This window comes from Mauremys reevesii, linkage group 20 (assembly GCF_016161935.1).
Source record: "Mauremys reevesii isolate NIE-2019 linkage group 20, ASM1616193v1, whole genome shotgun sequence".
NCBI classification, from domain to species: domain Eukaryota; kingdom Metazoa; phylum Chordata; order Testudines; family Geoemydidae; genus Mauremys; species Mauremys reevesii.
In genome coordinates this window covers 22,685,865-22,700,044 of record NC_052642.1, presented here as the reverse complement: position 1 = coordinate 22,700,044, position 14,180 = coordinate 22,685,865, and the positions used below count along the sequence as shown (strand labels likewise).

At 62.9% G+C, this 14,180-nt stretch overlaps 2 protein-coding genes across 2 annotated transcripts; one reads left to right on the top strand and one right to left on the bottom strand.

Moving 5' to 3' along the window:
* Positions 1-1,596: 1,596 nt before the first annotated feature.
* On the bottom strand, positions 1,597-6,470 carry ABHD15 (abhydrolase domain containing 15). The gene is made up of 2 exons (XM_039507665.1): positions 4,807-6,470; positions 1,597-2,635 (listed from the first exon to the last, which is right to left on the bottom strand). Exons 1-2 carry the CDS (start codon positions 5,757-5,759, stop codon positions 2,137-2,139), a joined length of 1,452 nt encoding a protein of 483 aa, XP_039363599.1. The 5' UTR covers positions 5,760-6,470; the 3' UTR covers positions 1,597-2,136.
* Positions 6,471-7,683: 1,213 nt separating this feature from the next.
* Positions 7,684-14,148, top strand: TP53I13 (tumor protein p53 inducible protein 13). Its single transcript, XM_039508473.1, has 4 exons — positions 7,684-7,889; positions 8,445-8,547; positions 12,440-13,124; positions 13,896-14,148. The coding sequence occupies exons 1-4, from the start codon at positions 7,684-7,686 to the stop codon at positions 14,009-14,011; spliced, it is 1,110 nt and encodes a 369-aa protein (XP_039364407.1). The 3' UTR covers positions 14,012-14,148.
* Positions 14,149-14,180: the final 32 nt, after the last annotated feature.

The window sequence follows — 14,180 nt, the reverse complement described above, 5'->3', positions numbered from 1 at the left end:
GAAGATGTTTTTATTAACACTCGGGTTGCTACAATTCCTATTTATGTTCTTCCATGGAAGTCATTAACCCATTTAAAATTTATGGCAAAAAGTGATGAAATTGCTGGATTACCAGGAGGACATTAGCTGTCAGAACCCCTTTGGTTTAGTATACAAGAGAAGTAGCATACCATGCATTACCAGGGGTAGGAGAAGGCTGTGTGAGGTGTGTATAGTGTATATTTTTAAAAATAGCTTATTGCTTGTATTGTGAAGACTTTAAAGACAAACTTGAGAATTCTAACATAACTATTAACAAATTTAACATAAGTTATCCCACTGGGTTCGGAGCGTCTTGAATGTATAATCTTTTTGTAACCCAGAATGATTTATTCTTCTACCAGTCAGCCAGACATCTTATTTATATGTTTAATTTTGTATATCACTTTCCCTTTTGTTTTCATGATTTCCAGCATGCTTCTGTTTGGTTGGTTGTTTGCACAAGTATTGTGTAAACTAAAAGACATTTTAACTTGAACCTGGCATTTTTACTTTCTTGGATTTTCTTCCTCCACACTTTTTTGGGGAACCGGGGGTGGGGGGGTGTATTTTCCATTTGCAGCTTCCAGGTGAATGCCTGGTCTTTTGCCAGTCAGCTGAAAATGCTTCACTGTCAGTTGCTTTAAAAGAAAATAAAAATGTCACCTTATCAGTTCTAGGTAACGCATGGGGGGGGGAGGGCAAGTGCACCCCTGTAGCAGCACAAATCCGGCATTGGTTGCAAAAGGAAGGCAAAGCTGCAGACCTGCCACAGGCCCAGCTGCCATGACCTGCAGTGGGTGCTCGGTTGGCATGAAGGCTGCAGCGGAGAGCCAGGTTCCCACAATGATAGTGGGAGTTAAAATACCCGTGTCCCTCTCGGCTTCTGCCTCTGGGGTCATTGTTACACCCCTTGCTGTGTGCCTGCTCGCATGTGAGTGGGAAGAGGGATGCTCACAGACACCGAGTAATGTGTTTACTTCTCTTCTCCCTCCCTCCCTTCTCTAACAACCTTCAGCTCATGACCCACAACTCTTCCCCAAGGCCCCAGCCCCTCTCCTTGGCTAGCCGAGGGCTTGTTCATTCTGGGGCATTGGGGGTGGGGTGTAAGCAAGGCCAGGAGCCGGGCATCACTTTATCATGGGTGGTGCTGCCCACGCCATTATACTGAACAGAGGCCTGAGTCTTCCAAGCCCAATTCCTACAGGGGTTCAAACAGGGAAACTGGACTCCTTCCTGCTCATGTTTCTGTTAGCACCAGCTGGGATGGTGAGTCTACAGGTGTGCATTTTCCTTTTGGTAGAAAATGCCACAAGCACTAACTGATGAGGCTTATTGTACAGTATATTGTCAGTATTCTGGTATCCTTCTGGTTCAACATACATTAGTGCTCATATATAACCTGTATTAATTGTATAGATTGTGCATTTAAAGCTGTTACCATGTTGTCAGAAAATGAGAGAGGAGAAAATAAGGTTGTATGTAATATTTTGTTTGTAAGTATCCTTTGTAACAGAGCAAAGGAAATGTTAAAAAATCAACTGTAATAAAGTAATTTTAGTACATGGAGCGTCTGCTGCGGGTTTTGAAAGGTGAGATTTAGCCAGGACTGTGGATCTAAAGCCGCCTCCTGTGGAGCGCGCCCGAGGACCAGGGCGTGGGCTTTGCATCTCCCCTGAACACTGCTCCTTCAGCAGCACAGCGCCCTCCCATGGCAGGGGCACGATGGAGATTGCTTTGACCCGGGGGCACTTTCCCACCCCAGCACGCTCCGGCTGGCCGCTGGGAACTGCAGGAGCTAGTGGAGTTTCATAGGCACAGGGGAGGCTCAGTTAGCCATGCCCAGCCCTGAGAGTGCGCAGCCTGGGCCATTTCCAGTGTGGTGGGAACACACCAGTCATGTCAGCCATGTGGGCTTTCAACAGTCTGTTTCTGTGGGGAGGGGATGACAGGGCCTGTGTGTGCAGTGCCTGCCATGCTGGTGTGAGCGTGCAAGGGGAAGGCTGTGCAACACGGGGTGCTGCTTGTCCTCTAACGGGGGGTGACTGCACAGCGCTGCATGGCCCTTGGACAGCCTCTCCCAGGGACGCTATGGAGAGGTGCTAGACCTGCCTGGTGCTACCTGGTGTAGGACCTCTGCCAGCTGAAGATCTCCTGGAGGTGGCAGGCAGCAGAGGAAGCCTCTCTCTTCTGCAGGACGCCCCTCCTGTACCGGTGCAGCCCCTTCAGCCTCTCCTCCGTGCGAAAGAACTCCGCGACGGTGGCGAAGTACTCCAGCGTCACGTCGTGGCTCCAGGAGCAGGGCCCCTCCCTCAGGAAGCCGCAGTGCCCTCCGTGTGGTGTCAGCAGCAAGAAGAAGTAGGGGCTGCTGTGGAAGAGCTCCATGGGGAGGGTGCTGGCCGGAGGGCCTCGGACGGGGTCGTCGGCGCTGCAGATGCACAGGACCGGGACAGCTGCCTCATCCACCTCCCGGAGGGGGTCGTTGCGATCCCAGTAAGCGTCCCAGGTGACAGGGTGCCTCTTGGTCTGGCAGAAGAGGGTTTCCTCAAATTCCCGGAGCGAGCGGCTCCTGAACAGCCTGCCTGTCTCCACAACCTCTGCCAGCGCGGTGGCGTACCTAGGGGGGACAAAGGCAACAGGCAGGGGTGCGGCTCACATGGAGCGTGTCCCCCCTCTTCATTCACCAGCATATCGCTGCCTCCTGCTGGATGCTATCAGATTTCTCACGTGTTTCACGCATGCCCACGGCTGCCATAGCCGGCTCGTGGCACTGCCCTGCAGCGGTTCTGGGTACTTCCAGGGCCTAATCTGTTTGGCTTGGTGGGGGCCTGAAGCCACAACATGGCAGGGGTGCTAGAGACCATGGTGATGGGCACGTTACAAATGCTTGGCTAGGACATAGTGTCTGTGTGCATCCGCCCTGCGTTTGTGACACACCCAGTTTGCATAAGGCCTTTGAACTCCTCACACACCTTCCCCGGGCCCCACCCGGGGGAGCTGGGTGCAGCTGGGTCCAGGGTGCCCTGCTGCTAGCCTGTCCCACCCAAACCTGCAGCCAGTTAGCGCTGCGGGTGCACGGGGCCATTTAATGCCTCTGCTTTCGCAGTCCCTGCCTGTTCAGACCTGAAGGGCCCCATGGCAGCTGTTGTTGGGGCAGGGCTGGCCTGGGGGCTCTGTGGGTCCAGCCCTTCCCTGCTGCAGGAAAGGAGGCGAGTTTCTCGCTCATTTGTCGTTTTGGTCACTTGGGTTGGAAACCATAGCGACGAGGAGAATCCTAGCACCTGGCCTCCAGTCCAGGGCTCTGGTTTCCATGACAGCAGGCTGAGGCTGCTGCAGCATTTCAGCGTGGGAGCTGGAGAGCCATGCTGTGCGTGACCACCCCAGGGTGAGCATGGCACCCAATGCGCTACCCTGAAGGGCAGGACATCCCTGGCTCCCACACGCAGGGCGCAGGACGAGGGACTCCGGGCAGCCCAAGACAGTAACAATCCAGTTCTGGAGCACAAGTGTCCCCCTGCCTCTGGGCTGGGCTCCCGAGCATGGCTTTCCCCTCCCCAGGGCACCCTTCCCCGAGAAAGGGGCCCCCTTTGGAGCTGGCCCAATGGCCTCCCTAGCACCTGGGGCCATTGGGCTTCTCCATGTTCCTGGAATTGTCCATTGATGGTCCCCAGGCTGCACTGCAGCTGGGCTCTCTCGCTAGGACCGGGGATGGGGGGCACTCAGAGTAATGAGGTGCAGACAGGCATCACCACCCCAGACTGGCCAGGGGAAGCTGCTTGCCTTGACTGGCCTAGAAGGGAGGATTGTGCGATGGCATGGCTGGTGTGTCTGCCCTTACCCAGCACATCCAAGCCTGCTCTACACACCGTCTCCCGGGATAACTCAGTTGTGGTGTCACTCTGGTTTCAGCTCTGGTGTGGATGCAGTTCTACAGGAGTCACGGTGTCTTACACCTGTATAGCTTATCCCCCTCCCCTCCGGGACTAGCTGGGCTGCTGCAAAGCACCTTCCTACCCGGGCGGGGCCGTACCGTTGTAGCTGTGCCGGTGGTACCCCAGCTGGGTGCCAGGAGCCCGCAGCGGGGTGTGGCCAGGCTGAGCAGGTTACCCTAGGGCAGATCTATCTCCATGGTGGTTTCTGGGCAGAGGTAAAACTCAGCAGAGCTACTTCAAACTCAGGCAGGCTGGTGGGTATTGTCTTGGGCAGTGATCTTAGCTCCCCTCGCCCAGCCAGGCCCTTCCCTTGCTGCCCTGCTCCAGGGAGTTTTGACAGAAGCTTTTAAGTAGGGTCCGGGGCATTTCTAATGTGCCTGTCGGTGTTGGAACGCAGTGACTTTGCTTTTAACAATCCCCCCAACACACGCCTGCTGCTGGAGATGGGGGGCTCCCCACGTGCTCCCATAGCCCCCACAAAGCATGCGGCACAGAGCGTGTAGCAGGGCTGTCAGCTGGCCCCTCGCAGGGCTGCACTTAGGAACTCGCTCCAGCTAACTGCACAGCCTCTGCATGTCTCATCCCCTCACCCCCGGCCGCACATCCAGCAGCTCCGGCCAGGCCTGAGTCAACGTGGTTGTGAAAGTGCTGGCTGGTGCTGGGCAAGTTTCCCCTGCGCTGACCTGCCAGTGCCCCTCAATCCTAATCTGCAGCCCCAAATCTACCCTGCTCTGCCCCCCCGCCACCCCAGCTCTGCCGAACTTTGTTCCTGCTGCACCCGGGGTGCCCACACGTCTGCCCCTCAGCCTGAAGAAGTGCAGCCGAGAGCAGGGGAGGAGCTCGGGAAAGTACCCACCTGCTGAGGCCTCGTTTCTGGTGCAGGAGCAGACTCCACTCATACAGCCAGGGGCACCCGGTCTCCAGCCACTCCTGGCACCTGAACACGGGCGAGATGCAAGCCGCTGCAGCTAGGTAGCTGGAGGAGCCACACTCCCCCAGGTAGGAGAGGAGCAGGCCCGAGCCTGAGCCCTCGCTCACGGCGCAGAGCGAGGAACCTGGCTGCCGCACGCGGATGTATGTCACTGCCTCCTTGAGGTCGCCTGGGTCCCCGAAGGCCTGCAGCTTCAGGCTGGCGAGCGGGCTGCCGTTGTGTCCCCTCCGGTTGAAGATGACGGGCTTGTAGCCCTGCTCCAGGCCCAGCAGGCAGAGGTGCAGGATGCCCCTGGTGACCTTCCCGGAGGCATTGGGGAGGACAAGCAGCACCGGGGCGGTGCCAAAGGCAGTGGTTGCTCTACTCCTCTTGCTGCTGCCACAGGGCCCCATGACCCAGTCCAGGGCAACCAGGCCCCCGTCGGCCAGCTGCAGGAGCTCCCGGGCCAGCTCCGGCTGGCGGGCAGGGGGGACGAGGAGCTGGAACATGGTCTGGAGCTGAGGCCAGGTCCTGCACAGCCAGCGCCCGCTCTGCAGGGCAGCGCCCCGCCGCAGGCTCCGCAGCAGGCTCCGGGCCAGCGCGGAGGATTTGCAGATGAGCCTGCAGCGCCCTGCCCCAGGCCCCTCCTCCCCAATGACATTGTCCCCATCGTCTCCCTCGCCTGCACCCCCCGGCTCCCGGCTGGGGAGCAGGCTGCCCCCGCCTGGCCCCCAGAGCTGCGTGGCGAGGAGCCAGAGGAGGGCTAAAGCCAAGGCCCAGGCCGCCAGGCTCCCTAGTGCCAGCATGAGGTGCCTCGCCCAGCTGGGGAAGAAGTGTCTCCCGGAGCCCCCTGCCTGGGCTCCACAGCGGCCCCCCTCCTTACTTAGCAAATAATGCATTTGTTTGAGGGCGAGTGCGATTGGATGGGGGTTGTGCAAGCGTTAACCCTTCCCCTGCCGGGTGCTCTCACCATGGCCCTGGCTAGCTGCCTTGAGGATCCTCTCTCCAGCTGGGGGTCGAGGGGTGTCTTGGTGCACCGGCCTTTCCCTCTACCTGGAGCAGGTCTTGGGGGGGTCTGCACTCAGGCAGGGACATCAGGCCCCTCCCCTGGCTGATCTGTGGTGTGGGGCTGGTGCCTGCCCTCCAGGGCCTATGTCCCGCACAGGGCCCTCAGCGTAAAGCATTCCTGCCTCGTTCCACACCAGCCGGGGGAGCAGAGACCTCGCCCCTTGCCCCCGCATGGGGCCACACTCACGCAGAGAACGAGCAGCTCGGTCCCTGGGGTGGGTGAGCAGTGCAGACGCCCGGCCATGCCGAGCTGCTGCTGGAGGTGCCCGGCCGGAAGCAGGGAATGGGGCTCACGCAGGAGTGACCAGGCGAAGGGCGTTGACCTGGGCACACTGGCTCTTCCGGCCTAAACCCGCTGCTGGGCTGCAGGCGGGGAGCAGGGGTGCTGCCCCACAGCCCGGCTGCAGGCGCAGAGCGGACGTCCTGCCCCACGGCTTGGCTGCAGAGGGGAGGGTTTCTCAGGGAGAGGCCTAGGCGGCTGGGAATTTTCCATAGCAAAGCACGCTGCGTGCCCCCCGCCCCAATGAACGGCACAGAAATGGAGCCATTACACCCTGTACCAACCCTGCAGGCCCTTGAGCACCATAGCCACTCCCAGCTCCCTCCAACGCACCCCCCACGGGAGGAGGGGCAGGCCCGCGTTCCGGGCTCTGATCCTGCACTGAGTGCTGGGGGGTGACTGTCGGCTCAGGCTGTGAACCTGCCCCGGCCCCGAGCGAGGTCTGTGCGCACCGTTCAGTGGGGCACTCTGCACACAGAGCCCGTCCCTCCGAGCCTCACACGGGGGCGCCTGGGGGGCCGTGGGCCGGCAGGATTCTCTGTCTCTGGGGCAGCCGGCAGGGATGGGGAAGGTGAAAGGCTGCTGGGGCCGGGGGCTGCTAATCCTGCCACCAGTGCCAAGGCGACGGGCAAAGTTCTCTGCCCCCGGCCCCTCTCCCAGGAGCACGGGCCAGGCGCGCGGGGCCAAAGTCCACACGCGGAGGCTCCAAGGGCCCCCAGGCTGGGTCTGCCCAGGGCAGGAGGCCATGGGGGCTGAGCCATGGGGGGGCCCTGCCTGGGGGAAGGGAGCTCCACATGGGCCCTCAGGGCTTAGAACAGAACCGAGCCCACCCTGGGAGCTGGCAGATCACAGGGGCTGCCCTGTACATGCCCCCTCCCAGCCCCCCACTATCCCGTACACCTGCCCCCTACTCCCCAAACCCCGGGGGGGAGGGTGGCGCTGGGTGCGGGGGGGGCAGGGCCCGGGGGAGGGAGGGGCCGGCAGGGACTTGGGGTCCCTCGCGCATTAAGCGTCGTTCCTGACCTTGCAGGCGGCGGTGGCGGCGGCGCTGGCTTGGCCCGCAGCAGCGCAGCCCCCCCGCCCGCCCCCGGGTCTGGCGCTGCCGCCGCTCAGCGGGGGGGGGCAGCAGGGCCGAGTCATTGCACCCGCCCCGGGGTGCCCAGCAGCAGGGAACCCCCGGGGGGGCAGAGCTCGGGGGGAGCCCCCCCATTGCAGGCCGGGGGGGGGGCTCATTTCTCCCCGTGTCCGTCCAAATCCCCCCGGCCGGTGTCAGCCGCAGGGTGGGCACGTGCTGGCCCCGCCCCACCCTCGTCACGTGACCGGGCTGGGTCCTGGCCCCACCCACTGGGCCCAGCCTCGTGCCAGGCCGGGAGGCGCCTGCCCCTTTAAATCCCACCCAGCCCGGAGGCGCCGCCCCGCGCCCGCTCCCATTGGCTACGTGGCCGCCAGCGCCCCGCCCTCCCTCCGCTGAGCCAATGAGCGCGTGCCCAGCTGGCAGCCCCGCGCCCCGCGCTGGCGGCCGGTGGCTGCAGGTCCGAGCCCCTGGCGGCACGTGGCGGGGCGGGCGGGGCCCTGCGCGGCCCCGCCTGCAGCCTGCGGCGCTCGGCGCGCTGCGAAGCCCAGCGGGAGGGCCGGGCGGGGCCGCACACCAGGCTCCGGGGGGGGGGCGCTCAGCCGGCAGGTGGGCGCACGGGGGCCGCGGCTCTGAGCGGGGTCGAGCCCGGGGCCCAGGCGCGCTCAGCCCACAGGCTCCAGCTGCGCCGGGGCTGAGCCCTGGGCACGAGGCGCGGCTCTAACGCGCCCACCCCCCGCAGGCACCAGCGCCCCCACGGTGAGCCCTGGCCCACGCCCGTCCCGGGGCTGCTCCCTTGCCGCGGGCCCCACGTGCTGGTTCCCCAGCGCCGGCTCCGTGCGCCTGGGGCCGCTGCCCCTGTGGGGCCCGGGGGAGCGGTTCCTCCGTCACCCAGCCGCTGGGCCAGCGCTGGCGGGGCCGTAGCGACGCGATGCTGGGGAGGGGTGTCCAGCACCCTGCCCCCCCCCCCCGCTGCGCCAGGCCAGCGAGGCTGCCCGGGGTGACAGCACGTAGCCCCCCCCCCCCCCGGGCTGTACTCCTGCCCGCCAAGACCTTTCACCTTTGCACCCCTCAGAGCAAGGGGCAGGATTCAAACCCTGGCTGGCATGTAGGCCTCGGCCTCGGCCCCTGCTCCACTGACAGGCCTCTTCTCTCCTCCCCCAGCACCGAGCGGTTGCCGTCCTCTGCACCCGGGCACCTCCAGGCCCAGCTCATCCTGCTGGCCCAGTACACCCTGACCCTCCACAGCAGCCTCATGCAGGAGTGGGTGAGTCGGGACTGTAGGGGGAGGGGCTGACTGGAGACTCTAGGGCCAGAGCGGCCTGGGCTAGCGGGTGGGGGCAGAGTCACAGGCGCTGATGTCCTCAGTGCGCACACACACCCAGCAGGCTACCAGCCCAGACCCATTTTGGGCACTAGAGACTAACCCAGCAGCTAGGAGAATGTCCTTGCTCTCACACTCGGCAGCTGCCCAGTGGGCATCCCACGGTAGGTGCAGCGGCAGGAAGTGGGGCTGGTTTTCGATATCACGTAACTTTTCAATGTTATCAGGCATCCAATCCAAAACCATGAAATCCCAGCAAGGGCCATTCCTCATAGACCCAGAGTCTAATTGTGCCCAGGTGGCAGAAAGCTTCTAAATACCGTTGGTAATGCACGTGTGTACTCAGCCTAGGCCTGTTCTGGGGCGTGGGGGAAACGTTTCGCCTCAGGAGATAGTTTGTGCATTTCCCTGAACCTCTTTGCCTTTGGTTAAAGCAAAAGGCTGTAGTGACAGGACAGCTTGTGTGTCTGCCCCACACCAGCCCCTGACGTGGGCTGTAGCCATGAGAGCTTATGCTCAAATACATTTGTTAGTCTCTAAGGTGCCCAAGGACGCCTGTTCTTTGTACCATGTCATACGTCTCAGTACTTGTGCAATGGACTGAGCTGAGAAAAGGTAATTATAAAACAGAGTTCTGCTCGGCCAGAGCCACCCCTGTAAAGCAGACATGGGATGACTAATTACTTCGTACTGGCACTGACTACAATGAAAGTACTTACAGAACAGTGAGGTCCCTTCGTAGAAGGGCTGCAGAATGTCTTGCGTGAGTATATTGTGGGAACACTGCAGTACCTGGCGACGTGTATGTAACCCCTACATAGAACTACTGCATGGCTAATGCAACACCCTTCGCGCGGTTTGCAGAATCTGCCTCTGACATGCCCGATGCTCTGTTGCTGCACTTGTCACTGTCACAGCTGCATGCATCAGAGCACACCGCATCTTCCCTGCAGCGCCTGCTCTCACAGCTACCCTGCCCAAAGCTGGAGCAGGTGCTGCACCATTGTGTTGGGAACAAGATGTCCCGTGCTAGCTGTCACCCCTGCGGGGCTGACAGGGGACCCTTGAAGATGCTGCACCGTAGCGTGATTCCATAGGCCTGACTGATCTGGGGCACGTTTCCGGTGCTGCCTGCAAAAGGCCATTGGTGGTGGCAGTTTCTCACTTTTGTTCTTCTTAGCAAACAACTCGTAACCACTTGACCCAGCGCTGGTTGCTTCTTACAGTGACGACACCAGAGAGACGTAGGCTGAAAAGCAGCAGTTGGCAACCTTCAAATCTTGCTAGTGACATTGAGCAAGGGCTACTGCTTGGTTCTTCGTCGCCTCTCTGGCTAAGGCCACACGAGGCAGGCAGGGAGGCACTGGCCTCCCTTGTAAGGTTTAGCGCCATGGTCAGGGCACCCACCTGGGGCGGGGGTGAGCCTGGGTCCGGTTCCTCCTACCACCTGAGGAGAGGGGATTTGACCAGCGAGCTGCCATTGCTCAGTGCGTGTTCTGGGAGGAGCGGTCGCTCTCCCTCATGACCTTCAGCCCAGGGGTTATGTGGCAGAGACTGGGTCAGTTCCCCCCTCTGCCTGATGAGAGGGTGAGAGCCCAAATTGCTGCACTAAGGGACAGGCTGATGGCAGGTGCTCGTCTTCTCTTGTTAAGTATCAGAGGGGTAGCCGTGTTAGTCTGGATCTGTAAAAGCAGCAAGTGGGTTTTCACCCACGAAAGCTCATGCTCCAAAACGTCTGTTAGTCTATAAGGTGCCACAGGACTCTGTCGCTGCTCTTCTCTTGTTGAAGCTCTTCCACTTTAATGCAGCCATACTTGGGTCCCAGGCACCCTGAGAATCACTTTATACTGCAGTGGGGGGCCCTCGCCCCAGCTGGGGAGAGTCTGGTTCAGGTGTCACTGACTCCTGAGCGGGGATTTGAACAGCCACCTCCCTGCCTCGCAAGTGCCTGCCTTAAGGTGCAGGCTCTGAGGCTCCCTCCCTCTGGCCTGCTGAAGCTGCTCCACTTTCATTAAATGTTAATTAGGCCAAAGCAAAGGGTGCAGCCAGGCCCCTCTGTAGTGTATTGCTCAGGCTGCTGTGCTGCTGGCAGAGACGCGGGCCTAGTTCCTGGGCTCGGCTGTGGAGGTCCTGCCGGCTTTCTCCTGGAAGCCTGTCCCCCTTCGGTAACTAGCACTAGGCCTAACGCAGCATTATCTAAATCACTGAAGATACTGACCAGACCCGATCCCGGCGGGACCCCCCTCATTTTACCCGTCCAGCCGCACTGTGAGCCACTGGGAACTGCTCTCAGGGAACAGTTTTCCAGCCAGTTTTGCACCCACCTTATAGTAGGTTTGTCAAGGCTCTTTCCCGAGTTTCCTTGTGAGGTCGCGTGACTCCACCCCAGCAGCCTCACTAAAGTCGAGCTCTGCCCTTCCCCTGCCCGTCACAGGGCTGTTACCCTGTCAGAGGAGGCCAGGAGGTTAGTCTGACATGACTTATGCCCCTGTTATCTCCTAGCTGCTCCCAAGGTGACTGCTCGATTATTTGCTGCATTATCTGAGTCCCAGCCTGGGCCGGAATTCCCTGGCTCGTCCCTAGTCCCCTGTGTAGAGCTGGGTCCGGTATTTGCTGCTCTATCACCCGGGGCTAAATACCTCCCCAAACGTACCAGACCAAGCCTGTTCGCACACCAGCCCAGCAGTAGCAATTGTCTTTAGAAGCTTTCTGCCAGTTTGGTCAGTCAGCCTCTGGTCGGACGCCACCTGCCACGGTGGGTGTTTCCAGGTGAACGTTAGGTGCGCTGGAAAACCTGCCCCACGCCCAGCCGCTGGATCCCCCAACCCCGTGTTAAAGCTGGCTGCAGCCTGCAATGCCTGTGAGGCGGGTCACTCGCCCTCTGACTGGCCCGTCCGCAGCAGCTGGCACAGGCCGTGTGGGCTGCCATGCTGGAGATGGCACAGGCGGAGCATCCAGCGGGTCTGGGATGGAGGGCTACCGGCAGGTGGTGCGGGCAGGAGGCAGGGCCTGGGGCAGGTGAGCGCGGCCACATGTAGTGGGTGTGGGGGCCAGCTGGCAGCCGGGCCGGCTTTAGGAACCGCGGGGCCTGATTCAAATAACCGGTGGCACTTCGGTGGCTGGGGGTCTGCTCTGGGTCTTCTGCGGCACTGAAGGACACCACCACCACCCCCCCGCTGCCAAAATGCCACCCAAGACCCGGAGCAAACCACCCCCCCCCGCTGCCAAAATGCCACCCAAGACCCGGAGCAAACCCCCCGCTGCCAAAATGCCACCCAAGACCCGGAGCAGACCCCCGCACCCTCCCGCTGCCGAAATGCTGCCCAAGCCCCGTAGCAAACCCCCACCCCCCCCCCCGCTGCCAAAAGTCCACCCACGCCCCGGAGCAGACCCCCCCGCACCTCCCCGCTGCCGAAATGCCGCCCAAGACCCAGAGCAGACCCCGGTCCCCACCCCACTGCCTATATGCCGCCCAAGACCCGGAGCAGACCGGGTGAGTAAAAAAAGTTTAAAAAATTAAAAAGTCGCCTAAAGCGCAGAGCCCTCTTAGGCGTGGGGCCGATTCCAGGGGATGGGGGGACTCGCCGAAAGCCGGCCCTGGCTGGCAGCAGCTGGGCTGAGGCCCAATCCAGCTCCCCCGGGCAGCGGGGCCTGGCCCCCAGGCCTCCTGCGCTCTGTGCCTGGCTGCAGGCTCCTTCCTTCCCCTCCATAGCAAGGTGGCTCTGCTGGCCCGGCCAATGGGGGGGAGCTGGCACTGGGGGGGCTGGCCCTAGTCTTACAAGGGAACCAGCAGGTGCTCCCCACTTCTGACCCCCCCACCCTTCTCACCCCCCAGGCCTTGCTGAAGCGCCCCAGCCCCCGCCGCTCGCTCTCTGGGCGGGGGAGGCCCCGGGCAGCCCGGCGAGCCCCCCGTCCACTAGACACGGCACTGCCGGTGCCTGAGGGACACCACCAGACACGCGCCAGGATCAGTGGCGGCAGCAGCAGGAACAGGTCGGGGAGTCGGACACCAGAGCTCCCAGGAGCCAGCCTGGCCCCTGAGCACAGCCAGGCATGGGGGGGCGCGACCCTTGAGCCCAGAGGTGACCGGGATCGCCTGGACATAGCGCCACCCTCTGGCAGCTCCCTGAGCACCTGTGCCACAGCTGGGCAGCGCTCAGCCCCCATGCTGCCACCCACAGACGCCCTGCCGCAGGCCAGCGCAGCTCGCGGGGGTGTCCGTGGGCCTGGGGCGCTGTCCCCTGCAACGCGCCAGCACACGCCCCAACTGCAGGAGGGCCCTGGGCACCTGGGATGCTCGTGTCCCAACTCCCAGCGGGGAGCCGTGCCCCAGGGGCAGGCCCCACAGGCTTACGTGCCCACGCCCCGCACAGAGGAAGCGGCCTGGGCCGCCAGCGCCCTGACCGTCCTGCTGGTGGTGCTGACACTCGCCATCCTGTACACCCGTCTCCACCGCAAGTTCCGCAAGAGCCAGAGCCTGTACTGGGCCCCGAGCGACGCGGGCCAGGAGCCCCTGGCCGGTGAGTGCCCCCAGCACCCTCCCCAGCTCCCCTCGGGAGAGCGCCCCCAGCACCCCTCTGCCCCCTCCCCTCGCCAGAGTGCCCCCGGCACCCCCCTCCCCTCCCCTCTCCTCGGGAGAGCGCCCCCAGCACCCCTCTGCCCCCTCCCCTCGGCAGAGTGCCCCGGCAGCACCTCCTCCCCTCGGAGAGCGCCCCCAGCCCAGCACCTCCTCCCCTCCCTCCCCTTGGCAGAGTGCCCCTACCTCACCCCTCCCCCCCCGTCGGGAGAGCGCAGCCGGCAGCACCCCCTCCCCTCGTGAGACCGGGGCCCCCAGCACCCCCCTCCCCTCCCCTTGGGAGCGCCCGGCAGCACCTCCTCCTCCTCCCCTTGGGTGAGTGCCCCAGCACCCTTCCCTCCCTCCTCGGAGAGCGCCCCGGCAGCACCTCCTCCCCTCGGGAGCGCCCGCCCCCAGCACCCTTCCCCTCCCTCCCCTCGGGAGAGCGCCCCCGGCAGCACCTCCTCCCCTCGGGAGAGCGCCCCCGGCAGCACCTCCTCCCCTCGGGAGAGCGCCCCCAGCACCCCTCTCCCCCCCTCCCCTTGGGTGAGTGCCCCCAGCACCCTTCCCCTCCCTCCCCTCGGCAGAGTGCCCCCGGCAGCACCTCCTCCCTTCCCCTCGAGTGAGTGCCCAGAGCACCCTCCCCCACTCCCCTCGGGAGAGCGCCCCCAGCACCCCTGTGCCCCCGGCAGCACCCCCTCCCCCCCAGCGCGCTGACCACGCTCTCTCTGTGCAGCTCTTCTCAAGAGGCGGCTCCTGTCAGCCCACAGCAGGCGCAAGAAGCGGCAGCGGCCGCGGCCCCAGCAGAGACGGCTGCTGCTCCAGGGCCCGTCGAGCGAGAGCTCCGACTAGCAGGCAGCTGGCTCTGAACCCCTGGGGGCAGCACGTGGGCACAGGGCCGGGGGCAGCTCCCGCTTTCTGCTGAATAAAGTGGTTGAAGAGCGTGGCTGCGTCTGGCTGCCCCTCCCTGCTGGGCGGAGGGGTGGGGATGGCTGGCCGGGGGCGAGCGGGCTGCAGGCAG